The sequence below is a fragment of the Oncorhynchus keta genome, chromosome 1, assembly GCF_023373465.1.
Source record: "Oncorhynchus keta strain PuntledgeMale-10-30-2019 chromosome 1, Oket_V2, whole genome shotgun sequence".
Lineage (NCBI taxonomy): Eukaryota > Metazoa > Chordata > Actinopteri > Salmoniformes > Salmonidae > Oncorhynchus > Oncorhynchus keta.
Genome location: NC_068421.1, coordinates 7,979,282 through 8,000,234, shown reverse-complemented (window position 1 = coordinate 8,000,234; position 20,953 = coordinate 7,979,282). Strand labels below are relative to the sequence as shown.

Here is a 20,953-nt window from a genome sequence, read left to right as displayed (position 1 = left end):
GGCCTTCCTGAGACACCTGGTGTTGTAGGTGTCCTGTAGGGCAGGTAGTGTGCACCCAATGGTGCGTTCGGCTGCACGTATCACCCTCTGAAGAGCCTTGTGGTCCACGGTGGAGTTGCCATACCAGACTGCGATGCAAGCCCGACAGTATGCTCTCAACGGTGCTCCTGTAGAACACTGAGGGCCCTCTGGGACAGGCCGAATTTCTTCAGCATCGTGACGTTGAAGAGTCGCTGTGGTGCCTTCTTCACTGCGGTGTCCATGTGGTAAGACCATTCCAGCTTCTCGGAGACGTGTACGCCGAGGAATTTGAAGTTATTGACCGTCTCCACGGCGGCCCCGTTGATGTGGATGGGGGCGTGTCCTGCCTGGTTCCTCCTGAAGTCCACAATCCTCTCCTTTGTTGTGCTAACGTTGAGGGAGAAGTTGTTTACCTGGCACCACGCCGTCAGAGTGCCTCCCTCCTCCCTGTAGGCTGTCTGGTCTTTGCTAGTGATCAGGCCTACCGCTGTTGTGTCGTCAGCGAACTTGATGATGGAGTTGAAACTGTGAGAGGCCACGTAGTCGTGCCTGAGTGAGAAAGCAATTATGCTACGCAGCGAAGCCTGTCGTTAGACTCTGGGTTAAACTTGGAAACTTGGAAACTTGATACATCAGGAATAACACTATAGTATACGCGGAGTGATAGACTGGTTTTTACATCAGTAATACTATAACATATGAGGAATGATATCGACTGTTGTCTTGGAAGATTCAGAATTTGGTGGTAACATATGTAAGATGTTTTATATTCATCAAATGTGTGTAAGTTACTTCTCATCAGAATGGTATTTTTGTATAATACTGTGGCGAGGTTGCAGTTATCTGTTCTATGTCAAGACTAAGTTGCAGGGGCCGCAGAGAGGGGAGAGGTCAAGGTGTCATCATGTGTAAACATATCTTTTGCTCCACAATGTCCGTGTGCCAGTTCAGTGTGTCTCCAGGAGTCTGTCCAGGATTGGTTGTATTTAGAATTGGTTGTATCTAAATGACAATTTGATATATGCCTGTTGATATGGAGGATTGGTTTATGGTTCTGGGGTTTGAGAAAGGAGACAAAGCTGAACAATGAATTATGCCGATGCCGTCTTATCCTGTGTATCTTTGCTATAAAGGATCCCATTTGCCGTTGTGTTGGGACTCTCAACTTTTCATTAGAGATACTGAACTGTTGAAAGTCAAAATGCTATTGCAATGTGGAAGGGGCTCTCAGAGAATTCATTGAGAGACACTGAATTACCTGAGAGTCACAGGGTTGTGATAGAGCTCATATAATTAAAGATGGACTTTGATAACTAACTCTGACTTATGTGTGTGGTTTGCTCCCATGATTTGGTAAATAGAGGAAATTTACACGACAGCTGTTTTTTTAAAATCACAAGTTAATGGTCATCTATAGGAGCCAGATGGCTGTGGAATGTGCAGGGTAGATGGGAGGAAGTCACGGGATTGCTATAGGGGATACGGTTGGAGAATTTTGGATTAGGCATCTTACGGGTTTGAGGTCAGGTCACCTTAAGGGAGAAGGAACAGTTATTACCCCATCACTTCCTCTTCCTGTCATAAAATATGTAAGGGTTGGAGAGGAGGAGTGCATCTAAATTGGAGTATAAAAAAAATATATATATATATATGTGTGTGTATATATATATATATATATATATATATATTTTTTTTTTATACTCTAATTTAGATGCACTCCTCTCCAACCCTTACATATTTACATACACACAATATACACTGCTCAAAAAAAATAAAGGGAACACTAAAATAACACATCCTAGATCTTAATGAATGAAATATTCTTATTAAATACTTTTTTCTTTACATAGTTGAATGTGCTGACAACAAAATCACACAAAAATGATCAATGGAAATCAAATGGATCAACCCGTGGAGGTCTGGACTTTTCCAGGGCCCACTGGTCAGGAGTAGTTTACTATATTTATATATATAGGGAATAGGGACATGTTGACGTGGTTAACACAATGTATCAACCCATGGAGGTCTGGATCTGGAGTCACACTCAAAATTAAAGTGGAAAACCACACTACAGGCTGATCCAACTTTGATGTAATGTCCTTATTAAAACATGTCAAAATGAGGTTCAGTAGTGTGTGTGGCCTCCACGTGCCTGTATGACCTCCCTACAACGCCTGGGCATGCTCCTGATGAGGTGGCGGATGGTCTCCTGAGGGATCTCCTCCCAGACCTGGACTAAAGCATCCACCAACTCCTGGACAGTCTGTGGTGCAACGTGGCATTGGTGGATGGAGCGAGACATGATGTCCCAGATGTGCTCAATTGGATTCAGGACTGGGGAACGGGCGGGCCAGTCTATAGCATCAATGCCTTCCTCTTGCAGGAACTGCTGACACACTCCTGCCACATGAGGTCTAGCATTGTCTTGCATTAGGAGGAACCCAGGGCCAACCGCACCAGCATATGGTCTCAGAAGGGGTCTGAGGATCTCATCTCGGTACCTAATGGCAGTCAGGCTACCACTGGCGAGCACATGGAGGGCTGTGCGGCCCCCCAAAGAAATGCCACCCTACACCATGACTGACCCACTGCCAAACTGGTCATGCTGGAGGATGTTGCAGGTAGCAGAACATTCTCCACGGCGTCTCTAGACTGTCACGTCTGTCACATGTGCTCAGTGTGAACCTGCTTTCATCTGTGAAGAGCACAGGGTGCCAGTGGCGAATTTGCCAATCTTGGTGTTCTCTGGCAAATGCCAAACGTCCTGCACGGTATTGGGCTGTAAGCACAACCCCCACCTGTGGACGTCGGGCCCTCATACCAACCTCATGGAGTCTGTTTCTGACCGTTTGAGCAGACACATGCACATTTGTGGCCTGCTGGAGGTCATTTTGCAGGGCTCTGGCAGTGCTCCTCCTGCTCCTCCTTGCACAAAGGCGGAGGTAGCGGTCCTGCTGCTGGGTTGTTGCCCTCCTACGGCCTCCTCCACGTCTCCTGATGTACTGGCCTGTCTCCTGGTAGCGCCTCCATGCTCTGGACACTACGCTGACAGACACAGCAAACCTTCTTGCCACAGCTCGCACTGATGCCATCCTGGATGAGCTGCACTACCTGAACCACTTGTGTGGGTTGTAGACTCCGTCTCATGCTACCACTAGAGTGAAAGCACCGCCAGCATTCAAAAGTGACCAAAACATCAGCCAGGAAGCATAGGAACTGAGAAGTGGTCTGTGGTCACCACCTGTAGAACCACTCCTTTATTGGGGGTGTCTTGGTAATTGCCTATAAATTTCCACCTGTTGTCTATTCCATTTGCACAACGGCATGTCAAAGTTATTGTCAATCAGTGTTGCTTCCTAAGTGGACAGTTTGATTTCACAGAAGTGTGATTGACTTGGAGTTACATTGTGTTGTCTTTGATGATATATATATATATATATATATATATACACTGCTGAAAAAAAACTGTGTGTGTATGCCTCTCTGTCCAGCCACCCCCTGAACACACACACACACACACACACACACACACACACACACACACACACACACACACACACACACACACACACACACGTTGGTGTAAACATGTTTTGTCTGATGCAGCTGTGAAGAATAAATCCGGTTAAGCTTTCATAGTGTCGTAGAGTTTTATTTACTCTGAGAGTTAAGAGCCTAACACTGTTACACAAAGACGGCGCTATTTGTTGTAGTATTATTATTCAAAACGTTTTTATTTTTCGAAAAACCAAGTGAAAAAAATAAAAGGAATAAAGATTCAACTGCATTAAAAACACAAGAGGCTCTTAAAGAGTGTTAAGAGGAAATGTCTTGAGTGAATACTTGATTGAAATTGTCAATAAGCACGATCTGCCATTCATTAACCTCGTCCACCAGGGGATACTGCACAAAAGCATTGGGCCGAAGTATCTGGGTAACGAGATGAAGGATTCATAGACGTCGCTGAATGTGTCCCTCGTGTTAATTTCATTGAAAGTCTTTGGCATGATTATATGTCAAAATGTGATATGAGAAAATCTGAAAAACTATAAATATACTCTCTAAAAAAAAACAACTAAAAAAACATTCACCGTCTTCCCTGTCTATTCACAGAAGGCAATAGGGCTATGATAGCTGATTTTGAATCTATAACTCGTCACACAACGGCAAAAAAAAAAAAAATGGTCTATAGCTGTATAATAAATGAATCTGTGTCTAACAGTCCGGTGGTGAACTATTAGTGTTCTGGAGACCTATCTGATATGTGATTGGCTGCTGAAGTGATGACAGTATAGGACTGTCTCAAAAATGGCACCCTATTCCCTATATAGATCCCCACAATACCCATAAAACCTAGCGGTCGAACAGGGAAATGGTTCCAATTGTATTTCCACCGTTTTATTTTTTGCTCATAGATTTTTAGGAAGCGCTTAAAAATAAAAGGTCTGTGTTTCATGTAGAGATTTAGCCTGGCGTGCCGTTATGATGAGGTACCGCTCTCTCTCGGACTAGGTGACTTATCAATATTGTCGCCTGTATTTACCCATACTTCTATACTCTGTAGTGCACTACATTTGGTAGTGCACTACATTTGGACCCTGGTCAAAAGCAGTGTACAATACAGGAAATAGAATGCAGCCTATATTAGCCGAATAAAAGACTAAATTATCCGAATAAAAGCTCACGTGGGGAAATATATATCTTAGCGGTTCCATTCTAGACCCGAGGTATAACATGAAGATCGTCATTTTGATTGATTGAACACACAGATTTGATTGTGTTGTGAAGAAGAGAGTTCTATATACGTTTTTTTTAAAAAGGAGAAAGAGCGTAAGCATCTCAACGTTTAAAAAAAAAAAATCATCAGTTGTCCATCGACAACAAAAGTCCGTCAGGCACCAGGGTGATGCAGCATGGCAGCCATTTTGTGCCCCAAGGCCATATTTGTGGCCACCAACAACAGTACCTCAACGGTGGGTGTAGTGTATGAGTGAAGAGCCAGCGACGAGCCAGTTTCCTCTCCCTTGCACCCCTTTCCCCCTACATAAATGCACTACTTTTGGCCAGTGCCATATGGGCATAGGATGGGGAATAGGGCACCAACACTCACTCTCACCAAGAACTGCAGTAGAAGCAACCGGTGGTGCTGATAAGAAGTTTTGACGAATCATCGGACTCCATTTTTATTTTGGAGGCTCTCCTTGAGATGTGACTGACCAGGAGACGGGGGAGTTGAGGATTTCGAATGGTAGAAACGGATCCTTAGTGTCCCAGCGGCCGGTCGTCGTAGGTGCTGTACCTCTTGACGTGGGAGTGACGCACGCGCTCCCTAAGGTCCACCCCCGAGTGGGCGGGGCCTTCCTCCTCCTCGCTGTGGGAACCACAGTGAGCGTGGCTGTGGGCGTGGCGACGGCGTGTGGCCTCCAATAAGGTGTCGTCGGGGACAGGAAGTGTCTCGTAGAGCAGAGCGTTCAGGGTCTCCTCGTAGATCCTGGCCTCCGGGAACTCTACCTGGGTAAAACAGACGGACAGGGACAACATGAAGATTAGCTGCAGAGCAAAAAGTAGCATGTGTGTGTGTGTGTGTGTGTGTGTGTGTGTGTAACTCTGAACCAACCTTGGTCTGTTTTTTCTCTGTGGCGTAGACTATGGATGTGCAGCAGACCTCTGCCAGTTTGCGTCCCTGTCCGTAGAACGACCAGCAGCAGATCTCGTCGCCGATCACGTCCTTGATGAAGAGAACACGGCCATTGTAGCTCAGAGACAGCTTGTCAAACAGCTCAATGTTCTTCAACAGGTTGTCGTCTGAATTACTGTGGAGGAATTTACAACCCACAAATTACTGTGGAGGAATTACAACCCACAAATTACTGTGGAGGAATTACAACCCACGAGTCAAGAAGTACAGTAAGTATTGAACACAGTACATGATGAGTATTTTAGATGCCCTCACTAAGCACTTACCAGCAGTCAAGAAATATGATTGACAAACAATAGAACAAGAATAGGGCTGCCATTTTGTAAGGCACTTGACTTGTAGTAGTACCTCGTATAGGAGTACTTGTTGTTGCTTCGGTTGTACAGCAGCTTCACCACAGGCTTGGTGCAGGCCTGGATCAGTCTCACCTCCTCCTTGGCAGAGGTGATCACAGGGATTACACACAGAGACTGCTCTTTCTGGTCCTGTTACAGTACATAGAAGACACCACAGGCAGCCTGTTACAGTACATAGACACCACCACAGGCAGCCTGTTACAGTACATAGAAGACACCACAGGCAGCCTGTTACAGTACATAGACACCACCACAGGCAGCCTGTTACAGTACATAGAAGACACCACAGGCAGCCTGTTACAGTACATAGACACCACCACAGGCAGCCTGTTACAGTACATAGACACCACCACAGGCAGCCTGTTACAGTACATAGAAGACACCACAGGCAGCCTGTTACAGTACATAGAAGACACCACAGGCAGCCTGTTACAGTACATAGACACCACCACAGGCAGCCTGTTACAGTACATAGACACCACCACAGGCAGCCTGTTACAGTACATAGACACCACCACAGGCAGCCTGTTACAGTACATAGACACCACCACAGGCAGCCTGTTACAGTACATAGACACCACAGGCAGCCTGTTACAGTAGACACACCACAGGCAGCCTGTTACAGTACATAGAAGACACCACAGGCAGCCTGTTACAGTACATAGAAGACACCACAGGCAGCCTGTTACAGTACATAGAAGACACCACAGGCAGCCTGTTACAGTACATAGACACCACCACAGGCAGCCTGTTACAGTACATAGACACCACCACAGGCAGCCTGTTACAGTACATAGACACCACCACAGGCAGCCTCTTACAGTACATAGACACCACAGGCAGCCTGTTACAGTACATAGCAAGAAAAAAGGCCAGAAGCAGTCTAAACAATGCCTGGTTCCATTCTCACTGGCTCTGTGCTGCTGAACAATACAAAAGGCTGTGTGTCAGGACATATACTATGGCTCGGGTCACTGCCATTTCAACAACTCGGTGAGGTCAAAAGGCGTGGTAAGGTCAAAGTTCCTTTATGGATTGAAGCATGCTCACAGAATTGGAATGGACCGGAACTTAACCTCTTATATGAAGCTGTTGAGGGTTAAGCGTTGTTGTAACTAGGGTTGGGCTGTATCCAGACTTCCATACGATCCCGGGATATATGACATTACCGGTAGTGGACATGTAACGGGTGTGAAACGGCTAGCTTAGTTAGCGGTGGTGCGCGCTAAATAGCATTTCAATTGGTGACGTCACTTGCTCCGAGACCTTGAAGTCGTGGTTCCCCCTTTGCTCTGCGAGGGCCGCGGCTTTTGTGGAGCGATGGGTAACGATGCTTCGAGGGGTGACTGTTGTTGATGTGTGCAGAGGGTCCTTGGTTCGCGCCCGGGTATGGGCGAGGGGACGGTCTAAAGTTATACTGTTACTACACTCACAAGGGGGGCACATGTTTTTTGTGTGTTTAAAAAAAAAAAATGTAATACAAAAAAATAGCCTCTTGTAGAAGCTTAAATCCAGGAGAGGATTGTGGGCTGCAAGCTAACGTTAGCCAATTAGCTAACATTAGCTAAACCCAGCTGGAGAGAATTTAGCACGTCTTAGAAAGTTAACTTAACAGTAAGATAAGATATATGGCTGACAAACAGTAGAATAGTAAGTTTATCACCTCACAAAGCTCCCAAAGATTAATATAATTAAGATAAACTGTCGTTTCCAATGGGAACAAATGAGTCATAGTGGGCAGAGCCAAGCACGAGTTAGCAAGATTGTATTTGGCACATTCTAGAATACATTTGAATATTTCCGTTAGGGAACGCCTACTCTGAAGTGCGCATTAACTCAATTCGCCTTTGCATTTCTAAAACAACGCAATTTTAAAATTTTTTTGCAAAGACTAAAGTCTACAAAAAAAAACGTTGTACACTGTGTTCATAACAGATTTTATTTTTTGGGAACAGAAAATTCTATTGAGATCAAATATTTAATTGATGAGAAAATTTGCAGAATGTTGGTCAAAATTCATCCACGCTAACTAAATGCTAACAAGCGCATTGAACATTTTGTAAGATTTCTGACCTAAAACTAATACAAGTATACCAATGGAGGCTGCTGATGGGAGGACTGTTCATAATAATGGCCGGAACGGAGCGAACGGAATGGATACCGATCCACTGATTCCACTCCAGCCATTACCACAAGCCCATCCGCCACAATTAAGGTGCCACCAACCTCCTGTGAAGTACACAACTACCTCAAAAATCCTACTCACAGTTTGCCGCACCCCCAAAACAAATATCAGCCAGCAAGGCTCTTGGTCCAAGAAGGGATTCTCTACTGTTACCAAGCGAATGGTTGATTTGGAAGATGCTAACCCCCTTAAGGTAACTAGATACTTAATTAACAAACCAAATGCACAACTGCAGAGCATTGAGCACATTTTAGACAGTTAACTTAGTTATTAGATATCGAGCTGGTAAACATTGAGTTGTGAATTCCATAGTGTTTCGTTTCATCACCCGGAGCATGCTGCATGACGGAGAGGGACTCACAAGGCCTCTCATCATCGTGTGTAAGTTTAAAAATGTGACGCAATGTTCTTTATCGTCTTAACGTTTTGAACAAGTTAACTGCAGGTATTTACTTAAGCAGTTAAAAATATATATATATATATTTTTTTTAGATAGATAGATAGATAGATAGATAGATAGGCCTAGCGTCGTCCGGGTTAGGGAGGGTTTGGCCGGCAGGGATGTCCTTGTCTCATCGCGCACTAGCGACTCCTGTGGCGGGCCGAGCGCAGTGCGCTCTAAACCAAGGTCGCCAGGTGAACAGTGTTTCCTCAGACACATTGGTGCAGCTGGCTTCCGGGTTGGATGCGCGCTGTGTTAAGAAGCAGTGCGGCTTGGTTGGGTTGTGTTTCGGAGGACGCATGGCTTTCAACCTTAGTCTCTCCCGAGCCCGTACGGGAGATGTAGCGACGAGAGAAGATAGTAACTACTAACAATTGGATACCACGAAATTGGGGAGAAAGGGGGGTAAAATGTATAGATATTTTTTTTAATATATATATTATTATATTTCCACTAGATGTTGGAACATTGCTGCTGTAACAGCCTCCATTATATTATATAAAAATATATAATATATATAAATATAATATATAAATATAATATATATATATATATTATAATTTTATATATTTATATTTTTTTTAAGGGGGACATGCAAAATGAAAGCCAGAGGGGTTTTTAATTCAACATGGCATTGATACAAGACTCCTCAGCATAGATGAGGTAGAGGTCAATGGAAGGCAGACCGTGGAGGACAGAGGAAGAACGCCGGATTGACGCGCATTCAACAAATCTGATCGAACCAAGTGGATATTTGTAAAAAAACGTCATGATTTATGTATTGTTACAGGCCTACAATGTGGTAACTGAAGTCCCATTTGAATATTGTCGGCTGTTTTCACTGCACAACATTTAGAAGTTGTACCGTTTCCAGTCATTTTTAACCGTAATGCCGTTGGTTGGTGACAATGACAAACTTATATTGTTGGGGTTGACATCCATATTAGCATTATACTCCTGATTTTTTTCCCTCAACAGCGTGAAATACACATAGAAACAATAGCCCAAATGAAGGCTAATTTTGCTGGGAGGGGGAAATGAAGTGAAATGAAGAGATTCGGGATCTTCCCCCCCATGCGTTTCCATGGCATTTCCATTGTTTTGGTCGGGTTCGATTGACCTCATTACCGCCCGCATGTAATCGCTGTCACCAGTCACCATGGCGACAGCAGAATGCCCCCAGTAGAACCTTGGCTAATCCAAATACTGAATGCCAGGCATTCCAATGACATCACAATGACACAGAGTGCATCCTAAACGGAACCCTTTTACCAATAGAGTGCACTAGCATCCCTGGTCAAAAGTAATGCACTACATAGACGCATCACATGATACCCACTGTCACTAGGGTTGTGACGGTCATGGAATTTTGGAGGACTGATTGGCCAGCCAAATGACAGTGGTCCCCATAATAACAGTTCGAACAGCATTTTGTTTGTTCATATTTTTTTTTTTTTCCAATAAAAAAAAAATATATATTTTTTTTTTAGATGTACATTGTCTCCTCTCCTCTGCTCCCAACTATGTATGCTGCCATAGAAATAGAATGAATAGAACAGGCATCCCCATTCAAGTCAATGGTGACGTAATGGTGGCCTTTTGTTCTTAACTGACTTGCCTAGTCGAATAAAAAGGTTAATATGGAGTTGACTGCTACAACAGCCTCCACTCTTCTGGGAAGGCTTTCCACAAGATGTTGGAACATTGCTGCTCTAACTGCCTCCACTCTTCTGGGAAGGCTTTCCACTAGATGTTGGAACATTGCCGCTATAACAGCCTCCACTCTTCTGGGAAGGCTTTCCACTAGATGTTGGAACATTGCTGCTATAACTGCCTCCACTCTTCTGGGAAGGCTTTCCACAAGATGTTGGAACATTGCTGCTATAACAGCCTCCACTCTTCTGGGAAGGCTTTCCACTAGATGTTGGAACATTGTTGCTATAACAGCCTCCACTCTTCTGGGAAGGCTTTCCACAAGATGTTGGAACATAGCTGCTATAACAGCCTCCACTCTTCTGGGAAGGCTTTCCACTAGATGTTGGAACATTGCTGCTATAACAGCCTCCTCTCTTCTGGGAAGGCTTTCCACAAGATGTTGGAACATTGCTGCTGTAACAGCCTCCTCTCTTCTGGGAAGGCTTTCCACAAGATGTTGGAACATTGCTGCTATAACAGCCTCCTCTCTTCTGGGAAGGCTTTCCACAAGATGTTGGAACATTGCTGCTGTAACAGCCTCCTCTCTTCTGGGAAGGCTTTCCACTAGATGTTGGAACATTGCTGCGGTGACTTGCTTAAATTCAGCCACAAGAGCATTAGTGAGGTTGGGCACTGATGTTGGGTGATTAGGCCTGGCTCGCAATCTGCGTTCCAATTCATCCCAACGGTGTTCGATGGGGTTGAGGTCAGAGCTCTGTGCAGGCCAGTCAAGTTCTTCCACACCGATCTCAAACAATCTATTTCTGTATGGGCCTCACTTTGTGCACGGGGACATTGTCATGCTGAAACTGGAAAGGGCCTTTCCCAAACTGTTGCCACAAAGTTGGAAGCACAGAATCATCTAGAATATCCTTGTATGCTGTAGCGTTAAGATTTCCCTTCACTAGAACTAAGAGGCCTAGCCTGAACCATGAAAAACAGCTCCACACCATTATTCCTCATCCACCAAACTTTACAGTTGGTTCTAGGCAACTAAAGTTGGTTACAGTTGGTTGCCTAGGCAACTAAAGACCTGCTTACTTGAGTCAGCAAGGAACAAAAAAAATGTTTAATACCATTGTTAAGAGTCCACGTTACGGCCGAAACAGACTCAACTAGACTCCAGTCTTCAGTCAGCTGTTCATTCCACAAAACATTATTTTTTTTATGGTCATTTTTATTTTCACTACAGTCTTCATCCATAACCAACAGTTATATGGTCATTGGCCCTAACTGCCACTTATAGTAAACATAACAGTACTGTTGTCCTTCAGCCACTAACAGAGTAGACAAACTGGTTAAAGCAATTATCGCAACACGAGGAAGCAACGTGTGGAGCGAATGTCACGTTCCAAGACCTATTATTATTATTATTATTATTATTATTATTATATTATGACCGAAGCGTCAGCAAACAAACACACATTACAGCACCGTATGTTGCCTTCATGCACAGATTTAGAATCTAGCAAACACACATTACAGCACCGTATGTTGCCTTCATGCACAGATTTAGAATCTAGCAAACACACATTACAGCACCGTATGTTGCCTTCATGCACAGATTTAGAATCTAGCAAACACACATTACAGCACCGTATGTTGCCTTCATGCACAGATTTAGAATCTAGCAAAGCTGCAGGTTGGAAGACACAGCCTGCACCCCAAGCACCCTATTCCCTATGTAGTGCCCTAATTTTTTTTCATAGTCCTACGGGCCATTTGTGGCACACACTGTGTCACTGACCTGCAGGCCTCCCTGGCACAGCTCCACCAGACCCTGGATCAGGTAATACTTGGCCTCTGCCAGCAGCTCCAGAACCCCCTGTCTGCCAGGGGGCAAGGTGACCACTTCCTCCCGCAGGTACGTCAGGATGGAGGCAAAGTGTTTCCCACAGCGATCTATCAGGATCCAGCCTGGACGGAAAGAGGCAAGTGAAAGGAAAACAGTCAATTCCAGTCAGATTTTTTTAGATTAGCGTATTTCCGTGTATCTTTTTTGATGATTTGCCTGCCATAGGACCTGTACATTTAAATGTTTTTTCTAATCATTGCTGATTTTAATTTTAATTTTACTAGGCAAGTCAGAACAAATTCTTATTTTCAATGACGGCCTAGGAACAGTGGGGTTAACTGTCTTGTTCAGGGGCAGAACGACAGATTTGTACCTTTGTCAGCTCTGGGATTCGAACTTGCAACCTTTCGGTTACTAGTCCAACGCTCTAACCACTAGGCTACCCTGCCACCTCTACGCTCTAACCACTAGGCTACCCTGCCGCCTCTACGCTCTAACCACTAGGCTACCCTGCCGCCTCTACACTCTAACCACTAGGCTACCCTACCACCTCTACACTCTAACCACTAGGCTTCCTGCCACCTCTACACTCTAACCACTAGGCTACCCTGCCGCCTCTACACTCTAACCACTAGGCTACCTGCAGCCTCTACACTCTAACCACTACTAGGCTACCCTACCACCTCTACACTCTAACCACTAGGCTACCTGCAGCCTCTACACTCTAACCACTAGGCTACCCTACCACCTCTACACTCTAACCACTAGGCTACCCTACCACCTCTACACTCTAACCACTAGGCTACCCTGCCGCCTCTACACTCTAACCACTAGGCTACGCTGCCGCCACTACACTATCCACTAGGCTACCCTGCCGCCTCTACACTCTAACCACTAGGCTACCCTACCACCTCTACACTCTAACCACTAGGCTACACTGCCTCCTCTACACTATCCACTAGGCTACCCTGCCGCCTCTACACTCTAACCACTAGGCTACCCTGCCGCCTCTACACTCTAACCACTAGGCTACCCTACCACCTCTACACTCTAACCACTAGGCTACCCTGCCGCCTCTACACTCTAACCACTAGGCTACCCTACCGCCTCTACACTCTAACCACTAGGCTACCCTGCTGCCTCTACACTCTAACCACTAGGCTACCCTACCACCTCTACACCCTAACCACTAGGCTACCTACCACCTCTACACTCTAACCACTAGGCTACCTACCACCTCTACACCTAACCACTAGGCTACCCTGCCGCCTCTACACTCTAACCACTAGGCTACCCTGCCGCCTCTACACTCTAACCACTAGGCTACCCTGCCGCCTCTACACCCTAACCACTAGGCTACCTGCCGCCTCTACACTCTAACCACTAGGCTACCTGCCTCCTCTACACTCCAACCACTAGGCTACCTTCCTCCTCTACACTCTAACCACTAGGCTACCTGCCTCCTCTACACTCTAACCACTAGGCTACCCTGCCGCCTCTAACCACTAGGCTACCCTGCCACCTCTACACAACCACTAGGCTACCCTGCCGCCTCTAACCACTAGGCTACCTGCCTCCTCTACACTCCAACCACTAGGCTACCTTCCTCCTCTACACTCTAACCACTAGGCTACCTGCCACCTCTACACTCTAACCACTAGGCTACCCTACCTCCTCTACACTCTAACCACTAGGCTACCTGCCACCTCTACACTCTAACCACTAGGCTACCCTACCTCCTCTACGCTCTAACCACTAGGCTACCTGCCACCTCTACACTCTAACCACTAGGCTACCCTGCCGCCTCTACACTCTAACCACTAGGCTACCCTACCACCTCTACACTCTAACCACTAGGCTACCCTGCCGCCTCTACACTCTAACCACTAGGCTACCTACCGCCTCTACACTCTAACCACTAGGCTACCTACCTCCTCTACACTCTAACCACTAGGCTACCCTACCACCTCTACACTCTAACCACTAGGCTACCCTGCCACCTCTACACTCTAACCACTAGGCTTACCTGCCACCTCTACACTCTAACTACTAGGCTACCTGCCACCTCTACACTCTAACCACTAGGCTACCCTGCCACCTCTACACTCTAACCACTAGGCTACCCTGCCACCTCTACACTCTAACCACTAGGCTACCTACCTCCTCTACACTCTAACCACTAGGCTACCCTGCCACCTCTACACTCTAACCACTAGGCTACCTGCCTCCTCTACACTCTAACCACTAGGCTACCTACCTCCTCTACACTCTAACCACTAGGCTACCCTGCCACCTCTACACTCTAACCACTAGGCTACCTGCCTCCTCTACACTCTAACCACTAGGCTACCTACCTCCTCTACACTCTAACCACTAGGCTACCCTGCCGCCTCTACACTCTAACCACTAGGCTACCTGCCTCCTCTACACTCTAACCACTAGGCTACCCTGCCGCCTCTACACTCTAACCACTAGGCTACCTGCCTCCTCTACACTCTAACCACTAGGCTACCCTGCCGCCTCTACACTCTAACCACTAGGCTACCCTGCCTCCTCTACACTCTAACCACTAGGCTACCCTGCCGCCTCTACACTCTAACCACTAGGCTACCCTGCCGTATGATATGTGTTGCTTTAGCCACCCGTTCCATTCTAAAGTCTGTATTTGACTAAGTAGAGTTTGCTCTATGTTTCTGATCCATGAGAATGACAGAGAACTCAGCTTTTTGTCAATAATTGTTAATTGACAGTCTTTCTCACCTTCTCGGTCAATGAAGACCTCCTTCTTGCCACTGAACATGGCCTTCAGCATGGAGTCCTGCCTAGTGAGCACCTGCAGCGTGGTGTAGAACAGGGTCCCCCCTACGTTTAGGCGCACATACTTGTTACCCAGGCCCAACGCTGCTCTGTAGCTGCACGTCTTGGACTTGGGACACGCCATCTGGGAGGCTGGGGAGGGGGGGATAGGATGGAAACATCTCTTTGACATCACCATACAAGAATGTAAAAGATATCATACACATTGAAAAAAAAACAGTCAGCCTAGCACACTGTATAGTCTACATAAAAACAGAGGATATTGGCACATTCATTCATAACAGACCACTGCTCTGATAGCCCACTGTTCCATGTCTACCTTCATGGGAAGGTCTAATGGCTTGGGAGCCCGTGGTGATGGCCTGGGTCTGGAGGCATAGCCGGTGCAGGGGGAGCTGGAAGCTGTCCCCGGACATGTCCCTCTGAAGGTAGATGACCACCCTGCAGACGGAGGTCTTGATGTCCCCCGCCGTGGTGACAGCTACTGGGGGGGCCGCCACAGCCTCTCACTGTCCCTGCAGATCATACCTGGTGGAGGGGAGCCAATAGAAAATCACTGCTTTATTTACACCTTGCCCTCAAAGCCCTGGCTTCTGCTGAGATGACAGACACTAACAAGGTGACAGTTGTTACCGTTGGTGACAGTTGAAATCTGAAACCTTGAATTTATAATGTCATTGACTGAAATTAGACCGGAGTTGCTCTGGTCGTCAACGCGGTCATACGTAAACACCAATAGCCGAGAACGTTGTGAAAACAATGGCTGGAGGAAGCCACCCACCCAATCAGTATCTTCCACTCGATTTCCATTTCCCCTAGCATGGAATGTGGCTGGGCCCACAATGCTGCGTGTGTGTGTGTGTGTGTGTGTGTGTGTGTGTGTGTGTGTGTGTGTGTGTGTGTGTGTGTGTGTGGTGTGTGTGTGTGTGTGTGTGTGTGTCCATCTTCATACAATAAACAAACTGTGTTATTTGGGAGAAAGTCCCCAAAAAGGTTGCATACCAGGGGTTAGACAATGGGTCTCTTGGGGAACACAAGTTGTGTTGTGATATCAACCCCATTCCACATCGTATGATTACTACTATAAATATACAATGACATGTATTTTCATTACGGTCAGTCCGAATAAGTTAGTCACATTAGAGATGAGTGCAATAAGCATACAACGTCTGTACGTATGGAGATGAAGCTAACTATAACTAGGAACATGCCATAAGGTTGAGTTACAAATTGTATTTAAAACGAACCAAAGTTAGCTGTGCTGGCTTGCTAACTAGCTAACTACTGGCTAACTTACTGTTGTTAGCCAGCTATAATGTGTCTGATTTAAAAAAAAATCTGTCTAAGCACAAATTCATGATTATTGAGACGAACTTTAAATGACCTAGTCCTTGAAAGAGAGAGTAAAATGTGTTTCTTATGGACTTTCTCCTTTGCCATCCGGGTAAAAGCTAGCTGAAGAAGACAAGCTAAAATGAGCTCAATAGTATATTTTCAGAGATACTCACCCACGCCGTCTTTCTCTTGGGGTAATTATTTTTTTGCTGAAAAGTTCAGTACATTATAAGCTATGTAATGTAGCTACGCCAACTACAATTGTAAATATTCACAAAGCAACGACGTTAAATTACTATCCCCAACTACAGAAAAGTTGACTACTACAAATAATTATTCTTCGATAAAGCGGTTGGCATCCAATAAATGTTGCATTAGCGCCACCTAGTAGACTGGAGTACAACTCCTTTATAATTTGCTTGAAAACATTAACATACTATATATACCCTACCATCTAACAATACACTCGCAAAAAAAAACCACCCTATTCCACTATTTAAATCTATGTAGTCCTCCCTCAGGCCAACAACCTGAAAGGACACGGCAACTTAACACACCCTGTAACTCTTCTGATGTCAAGTCTCACACACCAAAATACAGCTGTGCAGCTGCCACCACAACCTCAATTTTCTGCAACTTACATTCCACCCCTGCAATACAGTAGATAACCACATCTATAAATACTAAAAATCCAATCTCACGTAAGTATATATAACTTGGCTTCTCCCTCTGTACTGGTACAGATCTGCTACTCCTCTCAGGAGCCCACCCCCTTGACCCATCTTCCTCTACTTTCTTCACTGCCTCAACATATGACAACCTCTGCACTACTCTAACCCTGGAAACCTCAACCACGCCTCTCTCGCACGTGGCGTGTCTGATCCCCAGCTCCATGGGCACCCATACAATTAACACATAGAACTACGTTCCCCAATGCTACACATTCCTTTGTCTCATGCTCTTCTGCACACTTCTCACAGCTAGGAACCTCCCTCCTGTACACTTCTCACAGCTAGGAACCTCCCTCCTGTACACTTCTCACAGCTAGAAACCTCCCTCCTGTACACTTCTCACAGCTAGAAACCTCCCTCCTGTACACTTCTCACAGCTAGGAACCTCCCTCCTGCACACTTCTCACAGCTAGGAACCTCCCTCCTGCACACTTCTCACAGCTAGGAACCTCCCTCCTGCACACTTCTCACAGCTAGGAACCTCCCTCCTGCACACTTCTCACAGCTAGAAACCTCCCTCCTGTACACTTCTCACAGCTAGAAACCTCCCTCCTGTACACTTCTCACAGCTAGAAACCTCCCTCCTGCACACTTCTCACAGCTAGGAACCTCCCTCCTGTACAATCCTCACAGCTAGGAACCTCCCTCCTGTACACTTCTCACAGCTAGGAACCTCCCTCCTACACACTCCTCACAGCTAGAAACCTCCCTCCTGTACAATCCTCACAGCTAGGAACCTCCCTCCTACACACACCTCACAGCTAGAAACCTCCCTCCTGTACAATCCTCACAGCTAGGAACCTCCCTCCTGCACACTCCTCACAGCTAGAAACCTCCCTCCTGCACAATCCTCACAGCTAGGAACCTCCCTCCTGCACACTCCTCACAGCTAGGAACCTCCCTCCTGCACAATCCTCACAGCTAGAAATCTCCCTCCTGTACAATCCTCACAGCTAGAAACTTCCCTCCTGTACACTTCTCACAGCTAGGAACCTCCCTCCTGCACACTCCTCACAGCTAGGAACCTCCCTCCTGCACACTCCTCACAGCTAGAACCTCCCTCCTCACAGCTAGGAACCTCCTCCTGCAAACTTCTCACAGCTAGGAACCTCCCTCCTGCACACTCCTCACAGCTGGGAACCTCCCTCCACTCCTGCTAGGAACCTCCCTCCTGCACACTCCTCACAGCTAGGAACCTCCCTCCTGCACAATCCTCACAGCTAGAAATCTCCCTCCTGTACAATCCTCACAGCTAGAAACTTCCCTCCTGTACACTTCTCACAGCTAGGAACCTCCCTCCTGCACACTCCTCACAGCTAGGAACCTCCCTCCTGCACACTCCTCACAGCTAGGAACCTCCCTCCTGCACACTCCTCACAGCTAGGAACCTCCCTCCTGCAAACTCCTCACAGCTAGGAACCTCCCTCCTGCACACTCCTCACAGCTGGGAACCTCCCTCCTGCACACTCCTCACAGCTAGGAACCTCCCTCCTGCACACTCCTCACAGCTAGGAACCTCCCTCCTGCACACTCCTCACAGCTAGGAACCTCCCTCCTGCACACTCCTCACAGCTAGGAACCTCCCTCCTGCACACACTGCTGCCACATGACCATAAGCTTGACACCTGTTTACCTTTTTTTTATTTTACCTTTATTTTACTAGGCAAGTCAGTTAAGAACAAATTCTTATTTTCAATAACGGTCTAGGAACAGTGGGGTTAACTGCCTGTTCAGGGGCAGAACGACAGATTTGTACCTTGTCAGCTCGGGGGCTCGGGGATTTGACCTTGCAACCTTCCGGTTACTAGTCCAACACTCTAACCACTAGGCTACCCTGTATCAACGTAATGTATTCGGCACAAAAGCTCGTACAGGATAACTTAAATATCCCAACATCACTTTGCTGGGAAAAGACTCAACATCAAAACAAACAACAACTCTTGTGTTTCACCACTCACGCCACCCTGTCTACGTCGCAACAAACAACGAGCAGCACAAACTCTGGGAATCTTCCCCTTCACTTGGGTCAACTTTTACATCCAGTAATCACTCCTTTCAATGGCAGCCTTTTCTTGAGACCAAAACAATTCACATTTGTTGCCCCCATTTGTTTAACGTGGAGAACCTTCTCCCTCTAACCAGCAGAAACACAAACAATAATCACAAGATCACTATTTCCACCCACCCTGAAACCACAAATGGATCAGCCAAAAGGCAAGGGTCCACTTTTCCCAAAAACTTCACTCCTATGGTCACAGACTCATCTTTATCCTGACCCTCGGTGCAAGACTCGAGCTCTGAGAACTTCACTCTGTGCTGGTTACAAAAAAACACACAAAAAAAAGGCTGTCCTACCGATCCTCAACTTCGGTGATGTCATCTATAAAATAGCCTCCAACACTCTACTAAACAAACTAGATGCAGTCTATCACAGTGCCATCCGTTTTGTCACCAAAGCCCCATACACTACCCACCATTGTGACCTGTACGCTCTCGTTGGTTGGCCCTCGCTTCATACTCGTCGCCAAACCCACTGGCTACAGGTTATCTACAAGTCTCTGCTAGGTAAAGCCCCGCCTTATCTCAGCTCACTGGTCACCATAGCAGCACCCACTCGTAGCACACGCTCCAGCAGGTATATCTCACCGGTCACCCCCAAAGCCAATTCCTCCTTTGGTCGTCGTTCCTTCCAGTTCTCTGCTGCCCATGACTGGAACGAACTGCAAAAATCTCTGAAGCTGGAGACACATATCTCCCTCACTAACTTTAAGCACCAGCTGTCAGAGCAGCTCACAGATCACTGCACCTCTACTTAGGCTATCTGTAAACAGCCCATCTATCTACCTACCTCATCCCCATACTGTATTTATTTATTTATCTTGCTCCTTTGCACCCCAGTATCTCAACTTGCACATTCATCTTCTGCACATCTACCATTCCAGTGTTTAATTGCTATATTGTAATTACTTCGCCACTATGGCCTAATTATTGCCTTAACTCCCTAATATTACCTAATTTGCACTCACTGTATATAGACTTTTTAAATGTATTGTGTTCTACTGTATTATTGACTATGTTTTGTTTACTCCACGTGTAACTCTGTGTTGTTGTATGTGTCGAATTGCTTTGCTTTATCTTGGCCAGGTCGCAGTTGCAAATGAGAACTTGTTCTCAACTTGCCTACCTGGTTAAATATAGGTTAAATAAATAAATAAATAGAAAAACAACGCTTACACTTTCTACCATTCTTCTTTAAAACAGCATCTTACTTTTTTTTACCGACTCAAGCTCACGTCTTCCTCCCTCTCTTAGACCTCTGCCTCTCTTTTTCCCTCCATTCCTCCTCCGTATTCTAAGTATATGTCTCCTTATGTTAATACTGCACTTATACTATTATTCAACCATGCTGGTCATTTATGAACATTTGAACATCTTGGCCACGTTCTGTTATAATCTCCACCCGGCACAGCCAGAAGAGGACTGGCCACCCCACATATGCTCTCTCTAATTCTCTCTTTCTTTCTCTCTCTCGGAGGACCTGAGCCCTAGGACCGTGCCCCAGGACTACCTGACATGATGGCTCCTTGCTGTCCCCAGTCCACCTGACTGTGCTGCTGCTCCAGTTTCAACTGTTCTGCCTTATTATTATTCGACCATGCTGGTCATTTATGAACATTTGAACATCTTGGTCATGTTCTGTTATAATCTCTACCCGGCACAGCCAGAAGAGGACTGGCCACCCCACATAGCCCGGTTCCTCTCTAGGTTTCTTCCTAGGTTTTGGCCTTTCTAGGGAGTTTTTCCTAGCCACCGTGCTTTTACACCTGCATTGTTTGCTGTTTGGGGTTTTAGGCTGGGTTTCTGTACAGCACTTTGAG

At 46.1% G+C, this 20,953-nt stretch overlaps 1 protein-coding gene across 3 annotated transcripts; it reads right to left on the bottom strand.

The window, feature by feature from the left end:
• Positions 1 to 3,646: 3,646 nt before the first annotated feature.
• tnfaip1 (tumor necrosis factor, alpha-induced protein 1 (endothelial)) lies at positions 3,647 to 20,453 on the bottom strand. Of its 3 annotated transcripts, none has more exons than XM_052482973.1 (7): positions 20,345 to 20,453; positions 15,329 to 15,537; positions 14,953 to 15,141; positions 12,145 to 12,314; positions 6,068 to 6,204; positions 5,639 to 5,834; positions 3,647 to 5,532 (listed from the first exon to the last, which is right to left on the bottom strand). In XM_052482973.1, exons 2-7 carry the CDS (start codon positions 15,423 to 15,425, stop codon positions 5,284 to 5,286), a joined length of 1,038 nt encoding a protein of 345 aa, XP_052338933.1. In that variant the 5' UTR covers positions 15,426 to 15,537; positions 20,345 to 20,453; the 3' UTR covers positions 3,647 to 5,283. The 3 variants fall into 3 exon arrangements, with proteins under 3 accessions (XP_052338933.1, XP_052338903.1, XP_035619370.1); XM_052482943.1 differs by lacking the exon at positions 20,345 to 20,453 and adding an exon at positions 20,310 to 20,328; XM_035763477.2 differs by lacking the exon at positions 20,345 to 20,453 and adding an exon at positions 16,518 to 16,793.
• Positions 20,454 to 20,953: the final 500 nt, after the last annotated feature.